The following is a 13,696-nucleotide window of genomic DNA, read 5'->3' as shown; positions in this document are numbered from 1 at the left end:
TTGGGCAAACTGCAGTCAAACAAAGTATAAACTACACTCACTAGGGTGCAGATCTCCGCCACCGATGTGATCACCCGAGCTACCACTCTAGACAATTCTTGTAATTTCAGCAGATGCACGGCAGCATGTTTAAGAAGCTAATAAAAATACACATCTTTTTTTTGGCAGAGCCACGGCGTGTTACACAGAGCAGATTGTGTTTTCCTACTAGCTGGTTAAAAGGAGTCTGTGGTGTAGTGGTAGCTGATGAGGTAGGTGTGTTCCTGGAAGAGGAAGTGGGTATAGTGCCCTATATATTCCAATTTTTTCGCTGATAGGTGTGTGCATAATGTAAAAGGCCAGAGAAAAAGGTGGGTATAGTCTGGATACCCTCCATCACACCACTGACAGGAGTGATGAGTGAGCAGTCAATGATAGCTTTAAACAGTTCATTAAACAAGTTTTATTTTAAATAATTATGTATTACCACAAGCACAAGAGGTCCTTGAGCATACAGTCATAGTTGTCTGCACAAAGTATTAGGCTGATTGGTCCGATAGTATGTGAGATTAGCACACACACACACACACACACACACACACACACACACACACAGATGCATGATAAAAAACCCCACAAAAACCAAACTGGTATTACAATAATCAAGGAACACAGGGAGGGAATCCAGCAAAAAGCACAAAAGGCCAACACAGACAGACTGACAAAGGACAAAGGGAGTGCAGCAAATACACAAGGAAAGTATGGTGATAACGAGGGACTGGTGACAGCAGGATAGATGAGGAACAGGTGAGACAAATCAGGGCAGGCAATCACCATGGAGGGAAAACACACAAAGGCAGGAAGTAAAAACCCGACATGACACATGAGGAGTGACCCTACAAAATAAAACTGGAAACAGACTAAAGTTAAATGAAAATCATGAAACAAGGAAAAACAACAGAAAAACCAAAAACTAGAGATACAATGCAGATTTCCAACATTTAACATGTTTCACACTTAAAAAGTTTTAATTTTTGCAGATCTTTTCCCCTATTTTTTAATGATATCATAACATCAGTCGTCTAAAGAACAAATGTGTCACACAGGTTAGACAATGGTCTTGTCAATGAAATTTAACACCAGACTCAGTAATATCAGCATTATTATCTATTTAATCACATATCAGTTCAGGATTGTTTTATTATGCACAGCCTCTAAAACATTGACTGTAAAAGTAATGGACGTAGCTTCCATGATGTCAGCCTATGGTTTGTGGACTCCAATTTTGAAGCCTTGAGTTTGGCTTTTCTGGCTGTTGCTATCTTGGTATTTTGGAGCAAGAAGTGACCATATTTGGGTACAGTTGTCATGAAGCTATGAAGAACAAATCTGTTTTCTGTATCAGGCTGTGAATATGTTTATTTCTGCTGTAAAGTTGGGCATTTTCGCATGGAGGTCGATGTGGGTTGAGTAGTTTCTGAAGCCAGCCTCAAGTGGTCACTCAAAGAACTGCAGTTTCTGGCACTTCGGTGTTGGCTTCATTGTTCAGCCCTGTAGGCTGCCGCTTGCTCTCAACTTCAGTGCGAAATTGCAGTGTAGAATTCTTCATCTTGTTCTTGTAGTCTTCATCAAACTGTTCACTCTGGGCCACAGTGAAATAGTTCTTCCAGTCACCAACCTTCCCTGTAGAACCACAGAAAATCAGACAGGTATTTTTGCTAAAAGTAGAGATCTGATTCTGTCATGTCACATGTATTGCATTGTATTGTACTATTCATTAGGGGCAGGGGTAAAAATCGCTTCACATAAAAATCTTGATTCTTTTCTTCTACAATTATGAATCAATTCACAACTTCCAAAAATCATTTTTATATGGTATGGTTACTAGTCAGTCACTCACTTTTAACGTTTAGCTATTGGGGTCAGCAGCCTATTTGTGTGTATGTGTCACATGTGTGGGTTATATGCTGGAGTTTGTGTTGGTGCTGCAAGTGTTGGTTATTTGTGGAAGGATTGGGAACATGAAACTGTAGTGGTGCAAGTTAATTAAATTTAATACATTAGTGGTAAACCCTGAGTTTATCGTGTCAGTTTCCTTATCCACTCTCTCCTCACATACTCACACTAAAAAATCACATCTGCCAGCGCGGATGCCAACCTCCTCATCCTACTCACCCAGTCTCATTGATTTTTTTCCCAACCCACTTTATATGGAACCATGCCCACTTCTGCATTACAAAAGTGGACTTCAAGGCCTGATGATTTGCTGCCAGCTCACTGCCAACCAGTGCCATTTAAAAAGACTGCTGCTTGCTCGCTAGCACACCCATAGATGTACCCCGCAGTCTCTCTACCTCACTCATGAGACTACAAAGCCGGAAAGTTTGCTGATCCAGCAGGGATTCGGAGGGCAGTTCAGCAACTGAATGTTCATCTCCAAGAAATATGACAATACAGTAGCTTGGAAAATAGCGATTTAAGTCATTAAAGAGACTGTGCCGATTTTCAACCAGCTCTGTGTCATCGCAGTGTGTGCAGTGTGTGCAGGCAAATAAAGGGGGAGCTCCAGGTGCTCATGGCACAGGGGGAAGCCAAACATCCTTCATCTGCACACACTGAGATGGCAAACTGGTAGAAAATCAGCAAAGTTTTCTTTTAATGGCTATAGCAACTTAAATTCAGCCATGCAGAGACCGTTAGTAAAAACAGATAAACACATGGGAGATATACACATGTAAACAAGACACATAGATACATATAGGAGGGGGCATTGAAACCCAGCACCCTGACTCTAAGGAGAGGGATGGGGTAAAGTAGAGTTCCTCAGAGTGTTCTGGCAACCCTGGCGTTCAAAGCCTGTTTAAATCCACTTATATCTGAAAAGTATTCAAGTGAATGGTATAAAATCTTTATAATGTTGCCCACTTTACTCTGCTTACATGCCATAATTTGTCACGCTACTATTCTTAGCCCACAGCGGACTGGAGTAGATGCTAAAAATTAGCATCATTATGAAATGAATTGAGAATTGATTCTGAATCCAATCATGGCCCCGAGGATTGAAATCAAATCACATTGTGAGATACCAAAAGATTCACACCCATACTATTCATTTTACCTTTCCTCATAAAGGTAGACCTTTTGAAATCCATCGCCCGGAAAGTAGAAAAGTTAACCATGTTGTTCTTTTTCATTTCATCAAACTGCACTTTTCTTAGAATCTCTTCCTTCTCCTCAGCTGAAGGAGACAGACCAAGAAAGCAGCAGAGTTTGTCTAGGTCTTGTCCAGTATCCTGGAAGCACAGTGATCAAATATTAATCAAACTATCACCAGCACAGAGAGTTGTATAAGTAAGGGAGATTGTAAATCATACAAGCATATGCACAGACAACCCACAAAAACATGTAAATTACCTCGATCATTTCTTCGTAGAACACGTAATGGAGATTTGGATAACTCTGTTTCTTCTCCCACCAATCGTTCACATGGTCGTACCAGGATCCAAACACCACTGAAGCCACAGAACAATTAATGAAAGCACTTTAGGATTGTGGAGGAAATCTGTGCATCTCTAATACAACAATCTTTTACAGTATTTGATACACACCCTTTCCCTCTAAAAATCTTTGGAGGTAGCTGCTCCAGTCTCCAGGCTCTGGGTTGATCACGGTCATGCGTTCAAAATGGAAATAAGACACCACACTGTCCTTTGCATTGCGGGCCACGTAGACTATCTGCACAACCAGAAAACACTTTATCTTATGAGCAGTACTGCATGAAACATGAAATACTGAACTTGTTTATGAGCAACTGATTATAAATCAGTTGTACTTGTAGACGACACCCATCCATCACATGTGGGGGGTTTTTTTTGGCCACCGTTCAGCCTTCATATGAAATAAGCGGCCCTAACTCCAGAGAAATCCATTCATGTAAAACTTGAAACAGCAAATAAGTTTTCAAGTGAACATGATAAAGTGTTGCAGGAATGAGTCCTGAAACGCAGACATGAGTTAGCAGTGAGTTAGTCTTGGAGTCAATGGATATTTTGAATGGGTTTTTGGTTAGCTACCTGAAATAAAGTCTGTGGTCGACACAAGCTAACAGATTTTCATGTTTTGCTGTGGGACATGAAAAACATCAGTAAATACACCACTCCTTAATTTTAAGGCTTTTACGTGTCTTATAAAAGAGGGTTGGAAAGAAGTGGCTAAATGAGTCCACAGAATATCATCACACTGAACATGGTTATAGAGTCTTTTTAAGTAATTCGACATTAGTGTAGATCATTTATCGGCTAAAATGAGCTTTTTTTACTTCTGTTGATTGAACTTACAAAATCATAAAAGTGGTGTAAATTTGTGAAGATAATCTTCTTGAACAAAATGCCACAGAGCTTATTTTCTGCAATAATCCAAGATCCATTGGAAAAATCCCATTTGCTTTCTGTCAAAGGAACCAGGGTGACAGTAACTTCTTTGTTAGCCTACAAATAAGCATCATACCTGCAGCACTTTATCCTGAGCAAGTTACGTTTTCTATCAACAAAATGAGGAAATGTTAATTAAGTTGCAAAAATGCTGATACTTGACGTGTCAACAAAATGTACACTGACAATGTATTTCAGTTGTTTTTTCACCAAAATAGGCACTCTAGTAATACAGTATCCACTGATAGTGACTACAGCATTATTTTTTAATTACCTTCTTTATTAACATCACAATCTTTCCCTAACCATAACAAAAGTGCTCTTGTTGCCTAAACCTTAGACAGGACACAAACCTAAGGCTCTGATGTCAAGGTCCTGCACTTCGTATGCTCACCATCCTCCACAGGCACCTCGTTCCAAAACCTATGTGGCACATGAATGTAGTGTTTTGTTACCTGTATGTCTCTGGACATGATCCAGGCAGCAAATACATTATGAGAGCTGTTTAGCAATATACTAACGTAATTTCTTGGAGACAGGATTGGAAATAAGAATCATATCCACCTTATTCCTGAGCATAGCGGAAGTAGCAGTAAGCTAGTGAGTCCCATAGACTGTCTGTGGTTAGTCCCTGGTGGCTAAACGTCAACTCTGGTTCTTTTAAAGTAATTTGCCTTCAGTTTAGCAAATGCTAATTCATTTTTTAACAAATATTTAACTAATGTTAACTTTGCAGAGCTCTGGTACCTGTTGCACTGTCCATGTCTGTAACGACTAACAACCAGTCTAAGCTAAATTTTTGTCTTCAGCAACTGTGTGTTGAACATGTAACCAGAACAAAAGGGGATTGTTCCTGTTGCCAAAGGTACCATTGATATAAGAAATAAAACAACAAGAGTTTCACGAGACATAGCAAAAAAGTATAGTAGTACACTAGTACTGCACACGAAATCATAGTAAGTAAATCAAGTACATCATAGTAGTAGTACAATCAAAATTTGCACCTAGACTGACAGGTCTGTCACTCAACGTCAGTACATGATATCCCTGTCTTAACCTACATTAGAAAATTGCTCGTTATAAAATAAACTCAGCAACATACCTTAAAATATGTATTTAGTCATTAGGGCTGAGAATGTGTTGCTAATTTACTGTACTTCCTTTATATCATAGAAAAAAAAAAATGAATGCCAAAAGTTATTTCTTTTACTAATACTTTATATTACTATTACTGAAGTCTGCTGCTAAATTCAGCATCATGTTTCTCTCAGAACAGTTTTTAATAAATCAGAAGTTAGAAAAACATGTAAACTGCGTCACTAATGCAGACGAGTGGAGAATTAGCTTTATTTACTCACTTTACATGGAGCTACATTTAATACTGAATTATGTTAAATGTCTGCTGAATGTGTTAGTTTCTCTTAATAAGTCATCAGAAATCATCTTTAGAAGGAGCAGACCTTGAGCTAGCTCGGGCCATGTTAAAGTTAACATATTTTAACAGAGCAAGGCAAGCTAGTTGCTAGCGTGCTCGGTTGAAAAGGAAAAAAAACACAATGCTTTGGGATGGCTGTCAGAGATGGCAGAGGTATGATCACATAATCCCGTTTGAGCTATAACAGGTGGTGTGTTCCATGTTTTATTTGCCAATTGCTCTTGGAAAGAAGAATAGAGTACTGTAAAACTGTTACCATTGGAAATTGCCGGTCTCGGTTCAATGCCAGAAGTCGCGCGCATAATTCGTGCTAGGGATCATGGGCGCTAGGAATAAAGTGGATAGGCTACTGAAGCTGCTTTGCTTCAGTTAAATGTTTTTTTTTAAATAACATAATGACAAGAATGTATGAGTTAGAGGTACATACACCTGGTAAAGATCTGTAGTCAGTCCTTTGATAATTCCTGTATTTAAGTCCTGATCATAAGTGCAGTTTGGTTTAATCAAACTTGTTAATCAGTATGAAATGCATAATGTATAAAACACATCCTGCAGGCAATTTAAATTCTCTCCCTGGCTTTAAATTCTGTTGAATATGTCCACCTGTTTTTTTTCTTAACTTTGTATAATAAAGGGATTTGGCGAGTACAATTGTCACCAATTCATACTGTACTTTAAAGGCATCTATGACCTTGCAGTTTTGCTCCCAAAAGGACTTTGGCACAAACTGGACTGGCAGATGAGTCTTGATGATGCGAGGAGAGGTGGGGAGCTTGTCTACCAGCTCTGTTCCTTTGACTATAGGTGGGGGCCGTGATCCTGTAATCATAACAGTTTTCATGTCAGTGAACCTTCAGTGTGGTAAATACAACACAACATAACTACAAATCAAACGTTGAGACACCATGATGAAAACAAATGCAACAATTATCATTATTATATTGCACACAACCTCACATACTACCTTTAGAATCACAATGACATGTAGTGCAATGTGAACACTTAGTTTACTGCTGCAATAGGCCGAGAATTACCACCATCAAGTGTCTGTATGTTTGTGAGAAATCATGTGAAATATGGTGAGTACTGATTGTTAATTAAACCTGGCTGCAGAGAAGGTATGTGGACCTCCAAGAAAGGCACCCTTGCATACAGAGGGACAGACGTCTGACGCTCTGGAGATGTCTGACCAAAATACAGCAGGTCAAGGATGTAGGAGAACCACGTGTTTCCTAAAAGAAAGACAGAGGAAATCAAAAAAGATTGAGATAATCCAAACCCCTGACCTCTATACACACATTTGTTCCAGAGCTACAGTAGCGCATCCTGCTAATGTTTGTGGACTGACCTGCTTTGGGGTATGAAGCAATGAGTATATCATCTGGCCTGGCCCGAAAGTTTTGAATGTTCTCCCAGTTATCTGTCACAAGGTGCGTCATCCAGACTCCATGGAAATCGAACAGTTCTGGTCGAGATATTAAATCCATCTTTAAAAGACTGAAAACAAAAAAGGAAATCATGCAAATCACTGAGTAATTAAACTGAAGTCAAATCGTCTCAAAAATGACTTTTACAAGTCATCTTATAAAAGGAGTAAAACAAAAACTGCATTACTTTATGTTTCATTTCCACCTGCATACAATAGACAATATGAAATCCGTTGCTTTTTATGTTTCTGTTTTCTTTTACTGTAAACCACTCTACATGTTTTAGTTGAGTGTCAAATACGAAGGGGAAGAAACACTAGAAGTTACAGTTTCAGACAGTCCTGGTCCAGCTATCCTCTCTCTGATCCTCTGTGTTGCTCTGTGTCCACTTCAAACAAAATCAATCCAAAAAATCCTCCTTTTACATGCCCTGTTCAAGGTGTAATTGGTAATGTTGTTGATCGTAACTGTAATTTCTTTTATTTTTTGTTTGCGTATATATTAGGAAGAGAAAGACTATAACATCAGAGACAAGTTTCCTCAGACTACTCTGACTGCATACCAACCTAGTCAAGCATGTGCTCATATATGGGAGGACTACGAGAGAAGCTGGACAGCCAGCGCAGCATGGTTGCATCCATTGTTCGTACTTTCAGAAGGTAAATTGGTCATTTGCCTTGTTGTTGCTTGATACATGTAATGTTGTAGTGTATATAGACTGAATCTCCATTCACATACCCTTTTCCAACAACTTAAACTGGTTCAGTCGAGGATTGTTGGAGCCTTGGCGCTATCTAGCAAACCAGCTTGTGTTTCCACCAGTTTTGCGCAGAACCCTTGTAATTAAGGATGTGTCATTAACGGGGGGAGTTGCACAATGCACAACACAAGTTAACAGTAATGGCAAAATCACGGATTACATTGATTACCAGCAAACTTTTGCCTCTGTTACAGATATTTGTTTTTGCCCCCAAAACAAGAATGAACCAACTATTAATAAGACCACTGCACACACTTTTTTCGTCTGACAATTTCTCACTTCACTTCATCAGGTTCTGAACCAATTTAGTTTTGGTCTAAATGCTCTGAGCAGTTCAAGTTTAGGTGCAGGAACCAGAATAGATCCGGTTCCATGTTGGTGTTAAAAGGGTATCAGTGTACTTTTTACCACAGTGATGGATGACCAAAGATAAAAAAAGGTCATCTGAGAGGGTCCATCTATTGGAGGTAGGCAGAGAATTTAAACACAAATGTTTAAAGACCAGAGGCCTCATTTATAAAGCTTGCTTACGCACAAAACGGGGCTTGAAAGTGGCGTACGCCACTTCCCACACAAAGGTTGTGATTTATAAAAATAAACTTGGCGGGAGAATGTGCGCACCTGTAAGCAAACTCTGAGTCACGCGTGTGCACATTTTGGAGACACTGGGAAGTGGCGACGCAGACGGCAAGGTGGAGAAGTGGAGTCAGATTTTTATTGATGTCTCACACAAATTTAATGTCACGCTATATCCACCTTAGATCCACGTTATCATTGAAATTAAATCCAGCAGCCTTATTTTGCGCTTGGAGTGAGTGATAATTGTTTCATAAAAACGTTGTAAAATCCAACTCAAATCCTGAATTGAAATTCTTTCTAAATACGTATTTAATCCGCACTGCCTCTAACGTCTCATTGTCCACTCTGTGAGCGCAGGAGGGGGAGAGGACGGCGCGACTGCATGGAATATATTTATTTATTTAGCTAAATATTTCCAGTGCATTTATCATGTCTCGAAATACAGCCATTAAGCACAACCGTTACACTCATTTCATCAGCCCTACTTAGACATGTGCTGTTCATGACAAAACCGGCATGAAGAAACGTGTTCGCCTATTACACTTTCATCTTTGAATTGTATTTCAAATTACACGTTGTATTTTGGGACAGGGATACCACTGGTTCATGCTGTAATTCAGGCCGGGTGTCTGATCAGACTAATTGCCATAAACATATAAATACTGCGGTGACCCTCGTGCGTAATTGCGCAAGATGGCACTGGCACATACTCCTTTTTGCCTCCACCTTTAATAAATGTGATTCTTTATGTCGCACATCAATGTCAAACATCCTCAAATTTAAAAGCAACACATTAACTACATGTTGGTAAAGGAGTAGAAATATTTGGTCTACCTTTAGATCAGACCACTTTTTTTTTTGTTCTGTCACTGTCCGTGCAGTCCCACAGACACAGCTGACAGCATCAGCAGCGTTGATGTGTTGCCACTTTTTTTCGCTTTCTTTTATTAGTGATCCCGCTGCTGTGGCCACCAAATAAAATCTTTCTTCAGTCCTCCACCTCCCGTTAAAGGGTCTCTAGCTCAGTCTCGGAGAAATTCCGTTTTTTGGTTTGTTTCTCACACCTGTCACCGTGACTCACAACGAGAGAACACTCGCATGCCGGCTTATTTATATGCAGATTGCATTCATGAGGTGATTTGCATGACCATTTATGGTTGAACTAGGGCGTGTAGAGGGCGGAATATGAGGTGGATCAGGGTACGCACAACTCCAGGAGTTCTGTGATTTATAAAGAGAATATTGCGTGCAAGTGTGCGTGCGCACGGTTTTATAAATCAGATCATTTTTTGGTGCACGTCATTTTCAGCTTTTGGGCGCACGTCAACTTTTAGTATGAATCCTAAGCACTCTATTATAAATGAGGCCCCTGGTAGTCTTCCAATGAAGCACCAGCATTTTGACTAGTGGTGGACCCCTGTGATGTGTCTGTGGAGTCTATCCAGGGTTGGATAAGGCACACAAGGGTATTTTTACACACTGGCGAGAGCAACATGTGCAGTGTTGATGAGACATTATGACCTGTCAGACCTGAGATAAATTGATGAGAACGTGATATTGAGTAATCTGAACATTTGCTGCATTTGGAATTAACCCTTCTCGAAAGTAGGTATGTTACTTTGCATGGTCTCTCTTACGTGTTTAGTGAGTGACATTTCTATGGTCAGCAGCATACATTAGTATTCTCTTATCCACTGTAAGAGGCTCACAGTATATTACAGTACAGTTTTGAATGTCTTCCCTCTTCTTCCCAAAAGGGTAATCTAGATAGTCAGTGCTGTGAATTTACAAAATTCCATATTATTTCTTTGAAAACCTGTTCTAAACATTTTGGCAGCAGTGCTTTGACTGATCCCTCCATTGTTGAACAAACTGTTATGTAGTGTTTGTTTCTGAGAGTGTCTGTGTGTTGTCTGAGGGCAAAGTTTGACTTAGATGTAAAATAACATTTTAACATTTAACATGAGAGTGTTTTGGCATTAAAGTTTGATGCTTGTAAAAAAAAAAAAAAAAGTGCAGTTTGTATTTTGAGTTTTGGGAAATGAAACATATTTTTTAAGAATGTATTGACAATCAAGAAAGAAGCTTTAGTAACTAGTTACTTTTCAGATTAAATTTGATCATACTCTTCATGTCCAGTGAAAACCACATGCAACAATTTAGTGATTTTGAATTAGAACATTTAAGTAACATTGTCATGTGTTTATACTTTAAAATATATACAGCCAGTGACTTAGGCCCAATCCCAATACCCCCCCTTGCCCACTACCCCTTGGCCCTTAAAATGAAGCAACGAGGGGTAGGGGTTGAAATCTTTCCCTAGGAATTGGGACACCACTCACTACGTCACCGCGTCGGTTACGTTGACGCATACGTAACTATTTTAAACAGGAAGCTGTGAGCCATCTACATTTCCAACCGGCATCTACAATGGATTCTCCAGTTGAGTTCATCCTACCGGTCGCGTTTGCTGTATTCATCATACTTAGTTTGATGAACGACAGACGACAGGGGACTTCTGCTAGCTAGATAGCTAGCTAACCAGCTAACATTACAAGGCAGCATAGTTATACTAGCTGGCGTGTTATCGTAATGTGAAAAATCCAACAATTTTGCAGAACAGGACAGATGACAGATGCCAGATAGTGCAAGCTAGCTAACAAGCAACCTGACGACGGTAACGTTAGCTATGTATGAACTTTTTTCCCCGTCTCTTGCTCAGTGGTAGCCATGACAATGTCTACCCCTCGCTGGCAAGTCAGCATCTGAAATCCCTCGCTCCGAAGGGCTAGTTTCATACTCACTACCCCTCGTTATGCCCCCTACCCCTACACGCAAAAAGGAATTGGGACACCCCTACCCCTTGTGGGAACGCGCAAATGTAGGGGTAGGGCCAAGGGGTAGGGCTAAGGGGGGGTATTGGGACTGGCCCTTATATTTTCTGATATTTACCATATCTCCTCATGGTGTGATTTTGTCTTATTAATCAGTCTGTATGAAATTCTTACCAGTTCCAACTGGTACTTAAATGTAGGTACAGCAGAACAAGGGAGTTAGAATTTGGAATTTTAGAAGAAGGAAGAAATGCTTACTGTGAAGTGTTTTTTTTTTAAGTGCTGGATACCTATTAGGTACAGTGCTGGATGAAGATGAGTCAAAGGCAGCACATACACCACCTGATTTGTCTCCTTTGAGGTGCATGGAATCAAATTTCAAAACAGTAAAATCCAAACATTTATCACCCCTGCTGTGATTTATAATATGTGGATGTTTTGGCCACATTGACTTTTCTCAAGACATAATCAAACATCACAAACAGACACAGTGTTAAATACAGTTGGAGGTGTGTCCATGATCACACAAAAACTACAACTCAAGATTACTACTCCTTACTATTTATTGCATGCTCCTCCTGTACCTACAGTACCACCTGGGTGCTGCTCACATTTATCACTGTTCCTCCACAATGCATCTAAAAAAATGACATAATTGTCATGTACATTATTATTGATAATATTAGGCCCTGGAATCAAGGGAAATAAATTAAACACAAAAGTGGTTGTTACAATTATGGAGTGTGCCGCGAGAACAAGGACAGAAATAAAAACAGATAAAGAGAGAAGTAAAAACAGTAAGAGGTATATTAAACTAAAATAGAAGTGAAAACTGAAACTATACAATGGCAATTAAAGACAAGATTATAAGACACAATTCTGCAAACAGTGACCAACAAGCCCCTGCACTTTTGCATGGGGAGCAGAGGAAGTCCTATCAAGTGCTGTCACAGCTCAGGTTTCTTAACTTATGTTTTTGACTTCATTTATTCATGTTGTTTCCTGATTTACTTTGAAACTCACATCTCCTCTCGTTGCAGATCACTTCACTTCCTGCCTCTGTGTGTTTTCCCTCCCTTTTGATGACTTCACCTGTGTCTGATTGTCTGTTCCGCCCTGATAAGCCTCACCTGTATCTCGTTATCCTTCCCCTCACCAGAGTACTGAGTGTGCGTCTTGTTTTCTATCAGTGGCTATGGTTACATGATGGCTTCTCATTCGGAATGAAATAAATCTGAATGAAATCATTCGGAATTAAAGTTTTTCCAGGTAGGTTACATGGGAAATATTCATTCCAAATGAGGGTTTACATGGGAGAGCAGTTCATTCGCCTCTATTCAGATCTGCGCAAGGTTTGGGGCAGGGAAGGTTTTTGATTGGAAAGGGGGCGGGGCGGATGTTACGTGTTTACGTTTACCGGAAGAAAACACTTGAGTCTTCGCTCCGGATAACAAGATGCTTGACGACGCCGTTCTTAGTGCCTTTTTCGGGCGTGTTTTGCTTATATTCTTGAAGCAGCAGTACGACAACAACCAAAGGAGGAGAGGGGAGATAGAAGACCGTGCCGTGGCGAATGGAAACCGGTGAGTGCAACGAGTCCGACTGCTCTATCTCAGCCCGTTGCTATGCAGCCCGTTGCTACCCGCGCTATATACGTCATCGCGCCAGAAGAGCAAGGAAACGAGCATGCGCAGAAAGACCGGAATGGCCTTTCATTCCGATTAAAAGTGGAATTAAACTGTCCATGTAAATGTACTGACTGCCAGTTCATCTTAGCTCCTTGTGTGTCTGGTGTTCCAGCCTTTTGTTTCCCTGTGTCCTTTTCTTTTTTTTGGATTTAGCCTGTTGATTGGCTCTGCATCTGCTAGGAGCAAATTCCCCAAAACACCCATTTCTCCACCTGTTCTTGTTCTAAATCATACAACAAAGTAGTGTTGTCACGATACCAAAATCTTTATTTCGGTACCAATACCAATATGAATTTCGATACTTTTCGATACTCTTCGGTACTTTTCCTAAGGAAAGTCCTTTTGGATACAAACCTTTAGAACAATAAATAGTAGGGGTGTAACGGAAAAAAATCATAGTTCAGTAAGTACCTCAGTACGGACGTCACGGTTTGGTAACTCAAATGTCCCACCAAGTTTGTGTTGTCTCGTGTTGTCTCCCTTTGCGAGGCAGACTTTCTCTTGTCTTTTTTCACATGCGCCAGCTGCGAATGTTGATACAGGTGTTGTCATACACACCACTTG

At 40.1% G+C, this 13,696-nt stretch overlaps 1 protein-coding gene across 7 annotated transcripts in view; it reads right to left on the bottom strand.

The window, feature by feature from the left end:
• Window positions 1–422: 422 nt before the first annotated feature.
• LOC126402268 (cytosolic sulfotransferase 3-like) overlaps window positions 423–13,696 on the bottom strand; it is a 23,009-nt gene continuing 9,735 nt past the window's right edge. For 2 of the 7 annotated variants that reach the window (XM_050064078.1, XM_050064085.1), the window contains exons 2-8: window positions 7,193–7,309; window positions 6,948–7,076; window positions 6,518–6,663; window positions 3,588–3,714; window positions 3,394–3,491; window positions 3,098–3,272; window positions 423–1,662 (exon numbers count right to left, since the gene is read on the bottom strand). In XM_050064078.1, the coding sequence (XP_049920035.1) occupies window positions 1,481–1,662; window positions 3,098–3,272; window positions 3,394–3,491; window positions 3,588–3,714; window positions 6,518–6,663; window positions 6,948–7,076; window positions 7,193–7,309 (974 nt within the window). In that variant the 3' untranslated portion in view covers window positions 423–1,480. Of the gene's footprint in view, window positions 1,663–3,097; window positions 3,273–3,393; window positions 3,492–3,587; window positions 3,715–6,517; window positions 6,664–6,947; window positions 7,077–7,192; window positions 7,342–12,003; window positions 12,491–13,696 lie in introns of those variants that run through there. The other 5 variants (XM_050064083.1, XM_050064081.1, XM_050064084.1 and 2 more) reach the window with 4 other exon arrangements.

The sequence above is a fragment of the Epinephelus moara genome, chromosome 16 (assembly GCF_006386435.1).
Source record: "Epinephelus moara isolate mb chromosome 16, YSFRI_EMoa_1.0, whole genome shotgun sequence".
NCBI classification, from domain to species: Eukaryota; Metazoa; Chordata; class Actinopteri; order Perciformes; family Serranidae; genus Epinephelus; species Epinephelus moara.
Note: the sequence above shows the minus strand (reverse complement) of the source record. Positions and strands in the feature narration are given on the sequence as shown.